The sequence below is a fragment of the Fulvia fulva genome, chromosome 1 (genome assembly GCF_020509005.1).
Source record: "Fulvia fulva chromosome 1, complete sequence".
Taxonomy (NCBI): domain Eukaryota; kingdom Fungi; phylum Ascomycota; class Dothideomycetes; order Mycosphaerellales; family Mycosphaerellaceae; genus Fulvia; species Fulvia fulva.
The window spans coordinates 383,796-396,397 of record NC_063012.1 but is presented as its reverse complement, the minus strand read 5'-3'; the positions used below and the strand labels follow the sequence as shown (position 1 = coordinate 396,397).

Sequence of the window (12,602 nt, the reverse complement as noted above, 5' to 3'; positions counted from 1 at the left end):
TCATCATGGCAACAATCAAAGCGCCCCGAGCATTCAGCTCATCAATATGCCACGCCTGCCGCCAACGACTCCTGCCCGCGACACAACAACGGCCCTTCTCCTCCACCCCTAAAACAGCAGCAGGCGACGATGCCCTCTCAGGATTGAACACTCTCTCAAACCAACTGGGCCGCAACAACAGGCCCAGAGGCTACACGCAGACACCAGGCAGCCCGAGCGATCCCTGGGGTGGTGCATCGCTATCTAGTATCCTGGACGCCGATGCAGGCAGTTTCCTGACCTCACAATTCGCCAACAACCTCAACTTGAACAGCGCGGCAATCGATCTGCCCCATAAGCTGCATGTATACGCGACGAAACACAACACACACATCACGTTTGTTCAGCCCGCGCGACCGGCATCACAGACAGCATCGAGTGGGATATCGGGCACATCTGCATCAGCGTCGGATTTGAAGAAGCAGATTGATGTGCTCATATCATTATCAACGGGCAACCTCGGCTTCAGGAAAGCAGGAAGAGGCAGCTACGATGCAGGCTATCAGCTCGGTGCTTTCGTGATGAAGCAGATACAAGAGAAGGGTATGCTGCGCGATGTGCACAAACTGGAGGTTGTGCTGCGTGGGTTCGGTGCGGGAAGGGAAGCCGTGAGCAAGATTCTGCTGGGCAGTGAAGGTGCTGCTCTCAGGCGGAGGATTACCAGTGTGGTGGATGCGACGAGGTTGAAGCAAGGTGGGCCGAGAAGCAAGAAGCCACGGAGACTGGGTTAGAGGCGGTGATTGTGATTGTGGTTGTGACGATGCTATCATGAGGCCCACTGCGCCATTGGTTGTACAGATATGACTGACCACCGGCTCCATTACAAAGCTTCGAAGCTGCTGTACAGATATGCCAAGCTTTGTGCCTTCATTCCCCCTTCCTTACTCGATATGACCCCTCCCATCAAGCTCACGACCGCAGCTCTTCGCGCACTGCTATTTCGTAACAAATGATGCCTTATTCTCTGCTAAGTATAGCAACACTTGTTCTGGAGACTTCGCACACTGACATCAAGCACCACTTCCCTCCACGGAACACATTAATGACTGGTCGACAAGCGTAGCTCCAACCTTCACTCAGATCAAACATCAAGCATGATTCACGCCCGTTCTACATCTGTTGAGAACAATTGCCACAAATGCAGCACAAACTCAGTCAATTTACTTCCAGCTCCTTCGGCCGACTTTGGACTTCCACACTGAAAGTCGACGCACACTTCAAAGCATGGGAGGCAACGTGCAAGGGCGGTTGACAAAGTCCATTGCCGGTCGGACCATTGCCATAACTAATCTCTAAAGTCTAGGTCTTCGAGACCTCGGGGCAAGGCAACGCGCAAGCGCTTCGTGTAGGTCGCTTCTACCATACTTCGCTTTGGCACGCTAGACAGTTTGAGCAATAATGTGTCTACCGAAGGTAGGCAACGCGCCCGGCGGTAACGACCTTTGTCCACGCCCTTGGTGTATCCATGGACAGTCATGTGATCGGCCCGAGAAACGGGTATACAGCTCGGCTTGCCGAAAGCCTGATCCCATTAGCCATCGTACCAGTGGCCAGCGACGGTGAAAAATCTTCCTAAGTCGCTGCTAGTCATCGCACATAAGCAATATCGAGCAGCTGTGACTCGTATCCACAGTGTGGCAGTGCTGCACCGTGAGCACAAAACTGGACTTCTCTCTCCAAGAATTCCTTCTTCCTTTCATCCACTTTCACACCACCTTTTATGCCAAGAACCCTCACCCGCCACCTCAACCGCCAACGACTCCTTCGGTAAGCCTCTCTCCTCCCCTTTCATATCACTAACACCCCTTCAGTCCCTCCACCTCCACAGGATCATCGTCGCTCGCGACACACATCACCGGTGATGTCGTCCAACGGCAGGATCCTCAGTGGGCCCCGAGCTGTCCTCATTCTTTGACATGCGGAGGGTGGCAAACTCATTATGCCGGTACCATTAAGCTGAGAGATGATGAGTTCGATTCCCTCCATCGCCAACAGCCTCCTAGGCTTTAAAACAGGTCATTATTTTTCGGAGAAGTCGTCCAACGGCAAGATCCGTGAGGGGCCCAAAGCTGTCTTATTCTGTTGACATGCCGAGGGTGGCAGATTCTTTATGCTAGTACTATAGCAAACTTACGAGATAGAGTGTTCGAGTCCTCCCTTCTCTATCCGCCTTCATGGCGCCGACTTAGTCGTTTGTGGAATCTTCTGTGAGTACTACCGCCCCTCCCGTTGTGCCGACATCCCTTTGTTCCCAGACACGAACTCACTACAGGAGAAGTCGTCCAACGGTTAGGATGCGTGAGGGGCCCAAAGCTGTCTCATTCTTTTGACATGCTGAGGGTGGCAGACTCGTTATGCCAGTACCATTCCAAACTCACGAGATGGAGAGTTCGATTCCTCCCTTCTCCATCCGTCACTCCTGTGGCAAACACCTCTCGGGGAAGTCGTCCAACGGCAGGATTCTGAGGGGCCCTAGCTGTCTCACTCACTTGACATGCGACGGGCGGCGATTCATTTAGCCTGTACCACACCAACCTCAGAGATGGAGAGTTCGATTCCTCCCTTCTCCAAGAGCCCTCGTGGCTCTCGAAAATTTCCGTCGTTCCTAGCAACTGCTGTAAGTACTCCCAACCATCCATCACACCGACATCGCTTCTTCACAGACACAAACTCACTACAGAAGAAGTCGTCCAACGGCAAGATTCTGAGGGGCCCTAGCTGTCTCACTCACTTGACATGCGACAGGTGGCGATTCATTTAGCCTGTACCATTCCAAACTCAGAGATGGAGAGTTCAATTCCTCCCTTCTCCAGCCGCCTTCATGGCACACAGTTCTCGCTGCTTGCAGCATCAACCTCTTTCGGAGAGGTCGTCCAACGGAAGGACACCTGAGGGGCCCTAGCTGTCTCGTTCTCTTGACACGCGAAAGGTGGCAGACTCTTTGATGCCGGTACCATTCAAACTCATGAAACGTGGTGTTCGATTCCCACCTTCTCCACGATACATCTTTTTTCATCAGAGCGCCGGCTTCATTGCCGGCGGCTGGAGAAGAAAGTCTCTCTTCGTTCGTGATTTCGTGCGTTGTGGTCGTGTCGTACTTGCTGGGCGTTGTTGTTGGCCTCGTTGCAGTTCGCCTTGCATAGTACGTGGGTCTGCCTTGCCGTCGCTTCAAAACGGCCAATACGCACGCAACCTCTCCGTGCGTCTTGGCATCTACCTGGCTTGTTTCTGCTCATCATACCAATCATGCACTGTCCGAGAAGCTGACGGGTGTGTAAAAGGGTTTCCACGTTAGCTGAGGACACCTCTGGAGAAAATGACCGAGGGTGGAAAGCTGTGCTTGACGGTGGAGGGTGTAGAGGGCATCGTGAGGGAGTTCAGAGAGACCTTGAGAACAGAAGAAAGGGGCGCGTTGGTAATCCAAATATGTAATTAGAGGCCTTCCCATATGGCACTCTGCTAGGTAGTGTAGCCATTGCAGTGCGCCAGGATTGACGGCGCCTCATCTTCGTTGGCCTGCGTCCAGCTACCTCCAGCTCTCGTACTGAAGCCCGCACTCAATGGCTCTCTCGAGGAAAGGATGGACATCAACCGTCTCGCGGCGTTCCATCTCTGTAAGCTGCTGTCGTTCCTTCTCCCCAGTCACCATGAATCGCACGTTCTTCAGCTCATTTAAAACCTGTGCGGGCGTCGCGCCTCTCGGCCGCTTGAATAGGTTCCTCAGACAAACATTCGCCAGGCAGGGCATCGAACTCAGCAACTTCACCAATTCGGCCCAGACGTCGCCTTCTCCTAGTACAGAAAAGGTTTTCCAGCCTGCATGTCATTAGACTGCCTGCACAGCTGACGAGTATATGCGCGAGGGCATCTTTCGAGACAGTCATCTCACAGAGGCATAGTGTGCGCAAGCAAGGTACTTCGGCTGTCGTGAAGACTGTTGTGCACAAGTCGGCAAGTGCAGAGCCGAGGTGCACCTCTGCACTCAAATTGCTCAGAGTGAGGTCGAACTCCTGCAAGCTCGCCGCGTGTTGAAGGATCTCCGATATGACCATCCAGTGCTGCTGCATCCAGATAGTATGCAGACCATCTTCGGTGTCTTGCAAAGTGACGTACGAGAACTGTCGTAGGCTTCTTAACACGTCTTCGAACGCGCCCCCTTGCTTGAAGTGGGTAGCTTTAAGAGCGAAGTCGTCCATCAGCTTCGGTCCATCCACATTGCAGCCTGCACGAAGCGCCGTCTCAATGATCTCTTTCATCAACTGCGGGCGATATCTGGACACTGTCTCGTATGTACAGTCCTCTGACTGGACATCGACAACAAGGGAACACTTGTCATTCAGCGCGATCTTGTCAATAATCTCGCGGAGCAAAGTTTCGCTCTCGGTCGGAAGGCCTTCGACCTCGCAGATGTGCAGGAGGTTTTATTCGTACTCGTAGGCTGACAGCCATCTGTGGCGAGCATGGACAACGTCCTCGCCCTGCTCCGGGACCACATTTGGCTTGCGGAACGAGTCCCTGGCGCACAAAGGGGTGGCTACTCTTTTTACTCGAGCGGCCAGATGAGGAGTGGACAGTATGTTCTTCACTCGAAGTAGTCGACTCGGATCCAGCAGGAAGAATTCTTGGTACGAGATGAACTCTTCGGCGAAAAGGTCCAGCGTGGTGGACTCAAGTGTTTTGCAGGTAAGACGCATTTGGAGTATGCTATCGCATGGGAGGAAGCTAGCGATGTGCTGGAGCACCTCCGTGGGCGTATCCAGTAAACCGGTCTGCTTCTTTTTGAGCGACACGCTCGCAACTACGTCCCGCACCTTGTGTGCTAATTTTGATCGTCAAGCCGATAGTGGAGAATAGTCGAGTTTGTTCAGGACCGCTGTTGCGTATCTGCCTTGAGTGAGCGGTGGTCGAGTGCGCCAATGTCAAGTACGTCGGTGTGTTGAGTGCGTGGATGGCCGGGGCGTCGTCGTTTGAGTGTGTCTGTGGTTGAGTGGGTAGATGGTTGAGTACGTCGGCGGTCGAGTTGGTCGGTTGATCGTAGATAGAGGCGGGCGCGCTTGTGTGTTGAAGTTCGGATTTTGTCGGTCGTGTTTGCTGTAAGAACGAGAGGTCTTGGAGCTGACGCACAGGCCACTCGCGTTCGTGCTCGACTCGACAAATCGCATTCACTCAATACTCGCTTCCTCTTCACCGACCGATCTTCAAGCAGTCATTCACCATCAAAATCTAATCTTCGGCCCCACAAACACCAAAAGAAAACACGCAACCCAAAGCCCAAAAACCATCGCATAAAGCTTCATCCTCCCAATCCACCCCTGCCCCTCACTCATCCTCCTCAACACCCCTATCTTGCTCTGCGCAGCCTCCATACTCTGCTGCCCCTTATCCAGCGCCCCCTCCGCCCTCTTCGTGACTTCCTTATCCGCCTCTAGACTCGCCCCAAACTGTAACGAACTCTCCTTCAGCGCCTGGGCGAGTCCCAGAAGTCCGCTGGTGAGCGTTTCTTGCTCGGTGCGGTTGTGGGACATGAGGGATTCTGTTTGTTGTGTTGAGGAGGTGTCGGTTTGGTCTTTGGGTTTGCTTCCGGCGAAGAGTTGTTCGCGTGCGGTTGTGGAGGCGGCGGAGCGGTTGTCGGTGGATTGGAGGTTGGGTTTGCGCGAGCGGAGTTCTGCTTGTTGCGTTTCGTCTATGCGTGGTTCTTGTGGTATGCCAGACTCTAGACCTGCTTCTGTGTCTTTCCTCTTTGGAGCGTATGCGTTCAGGATGTGCTCATCTTCCTCGTCATCTTCGTCTTCGTCGTCTGACTCCACGGCCGCATCGCTGATTTCTCGTAGTCGTGTGTTCAGTCTCTTGATCAATTCGCGTTTGGATTGAAGATCGGCTGGCATCTCCTGTCGCTGGATTTGGATTCTATTTGTCGCTGACTGCTTCTCGAGCGTCAAGAGCATAGCGCGTGCATGTTCGATGTTGGCGGCAACCCGACTTCGTTCGTATTGGGAATGTTGTAGATGTGGATCGCCATTCGCTGTGAGGAGAGTGTGTTCGAGCCGTGCGAGAAGGCGATTGAGCTGGACCGGCGATGCTGAAGCCATTTCGATTGCTCTTTTACTGCAATTAGGAGAAGTGTGTTGTGGTGTTTCTACTTCTACTTTCACATGCGATCTGGCAAGAGCTGTCGAGATGTGACGTCGCGAGAGCAAGAGCCAGGATCGGAATTGATTCCGCTGGTGCTTCACTTGCTACACATGGCGGAAACGGTGCACAATATGAGAAGTGGCATTGCCTCTAGGTGTATGAATGAATACAGTAGCTGCTCACTGTATGCTGTCGTCCACATAATCAAGTGCACCCATAAAGGACATGCGTAGCGCTCTCATATCTGCGTCAAGTCTCTGCGGGATCGGCTCGCCATCCACATCGAAGCGCTACAACGCATTCAACACAGCCTGCACACCTACACTATTACTATCCTCCCTCCTCATCACATAAGGCCTCAGATCCGCCTTCTCCACGCCCTGCAGCCCACCCGCTCCAGTTCCAAAATTCCTTAGACGATCCCTCAATGCCTCAGGCCCAATAACGAAGAGATTCGCAATCTCAGTCATGACCTCAAGACTGGGGTCGAAAGATGACGGTAGCTCCCATGAGCGCAGAAGCTCGATGTACTTGGTGATATCCTTCGACACCACAAGCGCGCCAGTCAGCGAGACCTGGTAGGATTTGAAGTGTTGGAGGAGTAGTGATCGCAAGCCGATGGCGAGTTCGAGGGAGAAGGACTCGAGGACTCGGCCGGAGATCGCGATCTTTGCGCACGAGTGAAGACGGCCGAGGAAGGTGAAGATGGTTTGACATGTTGAGGTTTGTAGCTGGTCGAGCTGGAGGGTGTGGTCATCTTTCGGCTTGAAGTCTGTTTTCTTTTGATTCGAGAGAAGCTTCGCTACCCAAGCAAGAGCCGCATCAATCGTCTTTTGTAAAACCGTATCAACCTTGCACTCCATGCGGTCGACGAAATTGCTGGTCTGCTTTTCCAGATCTCGTCGGATCGTCAGATTGCTCGCCGCCAGTGGAAGCAGAAGCATCTTTATTGTGGTGAGCATAAGGTGCAGCACGCTGACCGCACTTCGAAGATCTGTGATGTAGCTCAGGTCAGGCTCCGTCTTTGTGTTGGACTCGGCAGCAGTAGCAGAGTCAATCGCTGCGTTCAGTGCCGTCTCAAGGTAGACCTCGCCCATGTACGAAATGAGGAGCCCCAGCAGCTCTCGGATCTCCTTTGGTGTCTCGCTCCCACCGCCTGCCAGTTCAAGACCTCGTCCGACACCTTCAGCAAGCCACTTCAGCATACGTTTCGTGGAGGGCAGACTTAGCTGGCCATCTTCATCTGTCACGTCGACCTCGTTCGCGCTGGCTTGGTCTTTCGCATTGTGCAGACCGGCGATCCTGAGCAGCATTGCCTTCTGTCGAGCTTGCAAGTCCGCACTATCCAGACGCTCCATATAAGCATCTCGCGCGCTGCTAATGAATTCTTTGCTACGTGCTGAGATGGCACCTAGGTACGTGTGTGTTTGTGTCTTCACGTTCCGCCTTCGCGAGTGATAGAGCGTGAACTTGAACAGTAGACCCTCGAAAAGCTCTCCAAGATTTCGCTTTTCTCTTTCGATGTAGCTTGTGCCGGTAAAATACGGCACGAAGAGCTCATCCAGCTGTTGATCCAGTACAGAGGCAGTCGTCGATGACACTGGTTCGGGATGGTCTGTCAAGCCATGCGACTTGAAGTCCTCCACCAGTGCTGCGATGTAGGATCTCGACGCCTGCAGTGATCGCAAGAATGCCAGTGTCGATATGCTATCTGCTTTCTCAAGCACCATCTCCAATCTTTGCTGGATGGACTGCTGGAACACTCGCTGCACAAAGCGAGCCAGCACTTCCTCGTAGTAAGGGAAGGCACGCTTGATGATGAAGCTCTCTTCCTGTACAACGACCCGAACCTCATCGACCAGCGATTGTAGGCTTGGCTCAACGCCGGGTGGTTCTGTGTCAGGATCGGCCAGGCGATCCAAGGTGTCGTCCATGGTGAGCTCGTCCGTCACGAGTTGTGAGCGATCGATGAAGAACTGATGCTGGTTGACGAAGAGCGATATGACCGAATTACCATCGCCAAAGTCTTGCAATGCCACCGCGCATTCTTGCATGCCTCCAAAGTTCTGTCTCCGATAGAACTCGTCAAACGATTTCAGGAGATCCTTCTCCAGCATTTCGAGGAACTTTTCGATAATCTCTCGTGGCTGCTTCCCACCTTTGTTCCTTTGCAAGCCACCGTGCGGCGAGTCTGTTTCGTCATTATTGCTGCCGTTCACGCCGTTGCCGAAGTGCACTCCGTTCGTCTTTGGTGGACGATCCGCTCCACCATCCAGTCGTTGTGATATCTTGAGCAGCTGCCGCGCGATATGCGCACATCTGACTTTGCCTTCTCCTCCACCCATCTTTCGCACATCGTCCAAGCTCGACAGATCTCCGCGTTCGCTGACGTCGAGCCAACATTGTAGTATGAACTTCGCATCCTGTGCTCGTTGTCTCTGTCTGTCCAGCTCCTCCAGTCGTTCGCCTATGCGCATCGCAGCGTTGCCACCCTCGTCGCCATCTCCGTCCAATGCACTCTCCAGGCGGTGGAAAGAGCCAATCGCGCGCTCCAGCTCACGCTCTCGGCCCTTGATGTTCGCATTGTGTTGGGCCTCTGCTTTCCTCACGCCGTTCGTAAGCTCATTCTCGCGCTCCTGCAGATCTCCGCTGAGAGTCTTCAACCTGCTCAAGGCATGTTCGAATGTCCGGATGAGTGGTTTCGGGTCGAATGCCTGGCTGGCTTGAGCATTCGGGCCTGAAGTGGGTGCTGATCTTCGACCAGGTCCTGATATCTCAGACAGGGACTCGACAAAGTCCTTGACAATGAAATCTTTACTGCTGAAGCTCTCGAGGGTGAAGACTTGGTTGTGGATGCCTCGGACTGGCTGGAGGGTGCCTGGTCGCGAGGTCGAGTGGCCAGATAGGATGGAGGCAGTGTCCGGACTGCCAACGCGCGCCATGTCTTCACGCACACGATGGCATTATTAGCCTCTAGACGGCGACGCGGTCTTTGGACATGCGAATATGTCGATCTTGCGGCTTGTACATGTGTCTCACAAGCACAAGTCCATGCGATGCGACGCACTCTTGGATGGAGCTGCGGCTGCGGCTGCGGCTGCGGCTGCGGCTGGGGATGCCGCGGATGACGCTCGGTTGGGGAAGCTCGATCTGCCTTCACGATTCTCACTGCGCCTGCTTCCTGCAACATTCGCCCTGGATCTCTATAGCTGCATCGTGTACATCGCCATCATCAGAAGCACTCGACTGCAGGCACACGACCCTATCTGATCTCCACTCGAAGCTTCGCCGGGCAACAAGACATGCAAGCTTCCGTCTATTCTTCTATAATCAATGGGTGAGACCGCTGCAGGGGTGGGATCCCGAGATCTGAACTGCTCTCGCGATTCCAAACCCGTAAGAACGAGTCGGAAGCGCCTCAGACGTGCGGAATACGGTCGCGATAGCGTCCAGCTCCCTCGCTACAGTATACGCTTAACATCCAGCGAGATCCGGCACCTCGACGTTAGTCACGTTACATGTACGCAAGCAGCGTGTTCTTCGAAAGCTGGCGCATTAGCAGTAGCGATTTAGGCTTTGATTATGTACGAATAGGTAGCAGGGAACGCATATGCATCATACTTGCCCGCCGTCATACATGTACCCGCGACACCTCGCCGATGATGGCATAAAACATTGCCCCCTCTTGCACATGTAACTTCCTCTCCATGTGAGGTACACTGGTCGCGATCCATTTCTTTGCTCACACATGGCGCCCATCATACACCTGCTGGCTACTGCCGTTGTGGCAGTGTCCGCATTCGATATTCGGCTTGGAGAAAAAGGCAGCATACATTCGGCACGGAAAGAGGCACGTTCGAGTTACATGCCAATACCTGATGCATTGGACTGACTGCCCACCCCCAGGCGGAGCACAAACACCCCATCACTACCCTAGCCAAGCGCGCTGGAGAGGACCCCTTGCAAATCCTCTATCCTGAACATTGGATCGACGTCCCCGTGGACCACTTTCAGAACGAGACAAAGTACGAGCCACACGACCACACCACATTCCAACTGCGCTACTGGTTCGATGCTCAGCACTACCAACCCGGCGGTCCAGTCTTTGTCCTGCAGTCGGGAGAGACCTCAGGAACGGACAGACTACCCTTTCTACAGAAAGGCATTGTAGCACAGATCACGAAGGCCACGAACGGACTCGGTGTCATTCTGGAGCATCGATACTATGGCACATCATTCCCCGTGAAGAACTTGACCACAGAGAACTTCCGCTTCCTGACCACGGCACAAGCAATGGCTGACATGGCATACTTTGCCCAAAATGTCGAGTTTCCAGGCGTGAAGGGCAACCTAACGAGCGACAAGGTCCCGTGGATCGCCTATGGAGGGTCGTATGCTGGAGCTTTTGTTGCATTCCTGCGCAAGCAGTACCCGGATGTGTACTGGGGAGCGATCTCTAGCTCTGGTGTGACTGAAGCTATCTGGGACTACTGGCAGTACTACCAGCCCATCATAGAGCACGCCCCACAGCACTGTATCGCGACACAGCGAGACTTGATCAGCGTTGTGGATGGCATCCTCATCGGCAAGAACAGTACAGATCTCCCCATGCAGCTCAAGGCGGCCTTCGACGTGGCGGACCTTACGTACGATGTTGACTTCGCCAACTATCTGGGCAGCGCCATCTCGTGGCAGTCGCTGAACTGGGACCCGGCGGTCTCTAGCGATTCTTTCTATCGATACTGCAACAACATCACCTCCGCAGAGGCTCTATACCCTGGTCTGGAGAGCAGACGTTCAAACGTCACCAACCTGATCGACGAGAGCGGCGCCAGCACCAACAAGTCCCTCGAGACCGCCATGCTGAACATGATCGGCTACTTCAACACCTCCTTCCTAGCATCCTGCGACGGAACCGCAGACTCATGCTTCGGCCGCCACAACCAAACCTACTACGACCTCACCACCATCGAAGACGCAAACTACAAATCCTGGCCATACCAGTACTGCACAGAATGGGGTTTCCTCCAGACCGGCAACACACCACCAGAATACGGCGCCCCTATCGTATCGCGACTCATGACCCTCGAAGACCAAAGCCTCATTTGCCGCGCCGCCTTCAACATCACCACTCCACCAGATATATCAACCGTCAACAAGTACGGAGGCTACAACATCTCCTACCCACGTCTCGCGATCGTCGATGGAGATTGGGATCCGTGGAAGCCATCGACTCCTCATGGCTTCGAGTTTGGTGCTAAGGAGCGGATGAGTACGGCAAGCGAGCCCTTCATCCTAATCGCGGAAGCTGTGCACCATTGGGATGAGAATGGTCTTTTCCCGAATGAGACGACCGCGACGCTGCCTCCGCATCGGATTGTAGATGTACAGGCGCAGGAATTACAGTTTGTGCAGGAGTGGTTGCTGGCGTGGGAGCAGGCTTGCATGGTGGAGGGGCGGTGGGAGCTTTTGTAGATATTGAGCTCGTGGAGCGCGCTGCACTATACAAATCGACACAGAAAAGCCCAGAGCTATCGACTGAGTCTTGCTTTTGTGTGTATTCTGGCCACGATTGTGTGAGATTCGCTGTTGCGCCGCGATGTCTGATACCTCCCATTATGCGCCAGCGAGCTATTTCATCGTGACCCAGCAATGAACAAACATATCAAAGCCGCGCTCGTGACACTGTCGCGGTCTACGCATATCAGCCCAGAAAAGCTACGTCCACAGACACCATCAGCATGACTCTCGACAATCATCTTCAGCAGAGTCGTCCAGTCGATGACACAAATCAACTCGGGGCCCTCACATGGCGGCACAGTGAGCTGACAACTAACATGACAAGCTCTCACATGCTTGCCAGACAAGCACCCAGCTAGCTATATGTACCATCAACAACCACGCCCCATCGACACTCGTTCTCGGCTCGATGGCGAGGTCGGAAGACCATATAATCAAGTGTACGCTTTTCTCCATTGCACGAGATTTGATGTCGTGAATCGGGCAGGCGACGTCTCTTGTACCATTGGGCTCAGGGTGATTGTGATTGTGATTGTTCGTTTTTGCTGCTGCTCCTGTTTTGTACTTCATCCTTCGTCCTCCTGAAATTGTCTTTTCGTGCTCGATTAAGAGAAAAAAGAATTGACTAGCTCCTGTCACATGTGACCACCGAGATCAAGCCACATACGCATCCACCCAGCGTTTGCGATCATTTCCTTGTGATCACGGAGACAAGGCGACCCGCGAGCGCTTGGCATAGCTCGCTATGATCTATACATCGCTTCGGGACACCAGACGGGTTGAGCAATGATGTTTTTGCCAAAGGTAGACGACGCGATCGGCGGCACTCAACTCTATGCACAGCCCTTGCCCGCTCTCGTCGCTCATAGTGCCGTACCGGTAATGCGGGTATAAGTATGAGATCTCAGCTC

At 53.7% G+C, this 12,602-nt stretch overlaps 5 protein-coding genes across 5 annotated transcripts; 2 read left to right on the top strand and 3 right to left on the bottom strand.

Moving 5' to 3' along the window:
- Window positions 1–5: 5 nt before the first annotated feature.
- CLAFUR5_00135 (37S ribosomal protein S18, mitochondrial) lies at window positions 6–770 on the top strand (the record flags this gene model as incomplete). Its single annotated transcript, XM_047899283.1, has 1 exon — window positions 6–770. The coding sequence occupies one exon, from the start codon at window positions 6–8 to the stop codon at window positions 768–770; it is 765 nt and encodes a 254-aa protein (XP_047757095.1).
- Window positions 771–3,565: 2,795 nt separating this feature from the next.
- On the bottom strand, window positions 3,566–4,295 carry CLAFUR5_00134 (uncharacterized protein; the record flags this gene model as incomplete). The annotated part of the gene is made up of 2 exons (XM_047899282.1): window positions 3,566–3,855; window positions 3,929–4,295. 2 exons carry the CDS (start codon window positions 4,293–4,295, stop codon window positions 3,566–3,568), a joined length of 657 nt encoding a protein of 218 aa, XP_047757094.1.
- A 960-nt stretch (window positions 4,296–5,255) lies between these two features.
- CLAFUR5_00133 (uncharacterized protein) lies at window positions 5,256–6,128 on the bottom strand (the record flags this gene model as incomplete). Its single annotated transcript, XM_047899281.1, has 1 exon — window positions 5,256–6,128. The coding sequence occupies one exon, from the start codon at window positions 6,126–6,128 to the stop codon at window positions 5,256–5,258; it is 873 nt and encodes a 290-aa protein (XP_047757097.1).
- A 333-nt stretch (window positions 6,129–6,461) lies between these two features.
- On the bottom strand, window positions 6,462–9,113 carry CLAFUR5_00132 (Exocyst complex component SEC10; the record flags this gene model as incomplete). Its single annotated transcript, XM_047899280.1, has 1 exon — window positions 6,462–9,113. The coding sequence occupies one exon, from the start codon at window positions 9,111–9,113 to the stop codon at window positions 6,462–6,464; it is 2,652 nt and encodes an 883-aa protein (XP_047757096.1).
- A 576-nt stretch (window positions 9,114–9,689) lies between these two features.
- Window positions 9,690–11,646, top strand: CLAFUR5_00131 (putative extracellular serine carboxypeptidase; the record flags this gene model as incomplete). Its single annotated transcript, XM_047899279.1, has 2 exons — window positions 9,690–9,755; window positions 10,078–11,646. 2 exons carry the CDS (start codon window positions 9,690–9,692, stop codon window positions 11,644–11,646), a joined length of 1,635 nt encoding a protein of 544 aa, XP_047756720.1.
- Window positions 11,647–12,602: the final 956 nt, after the last annotated feature.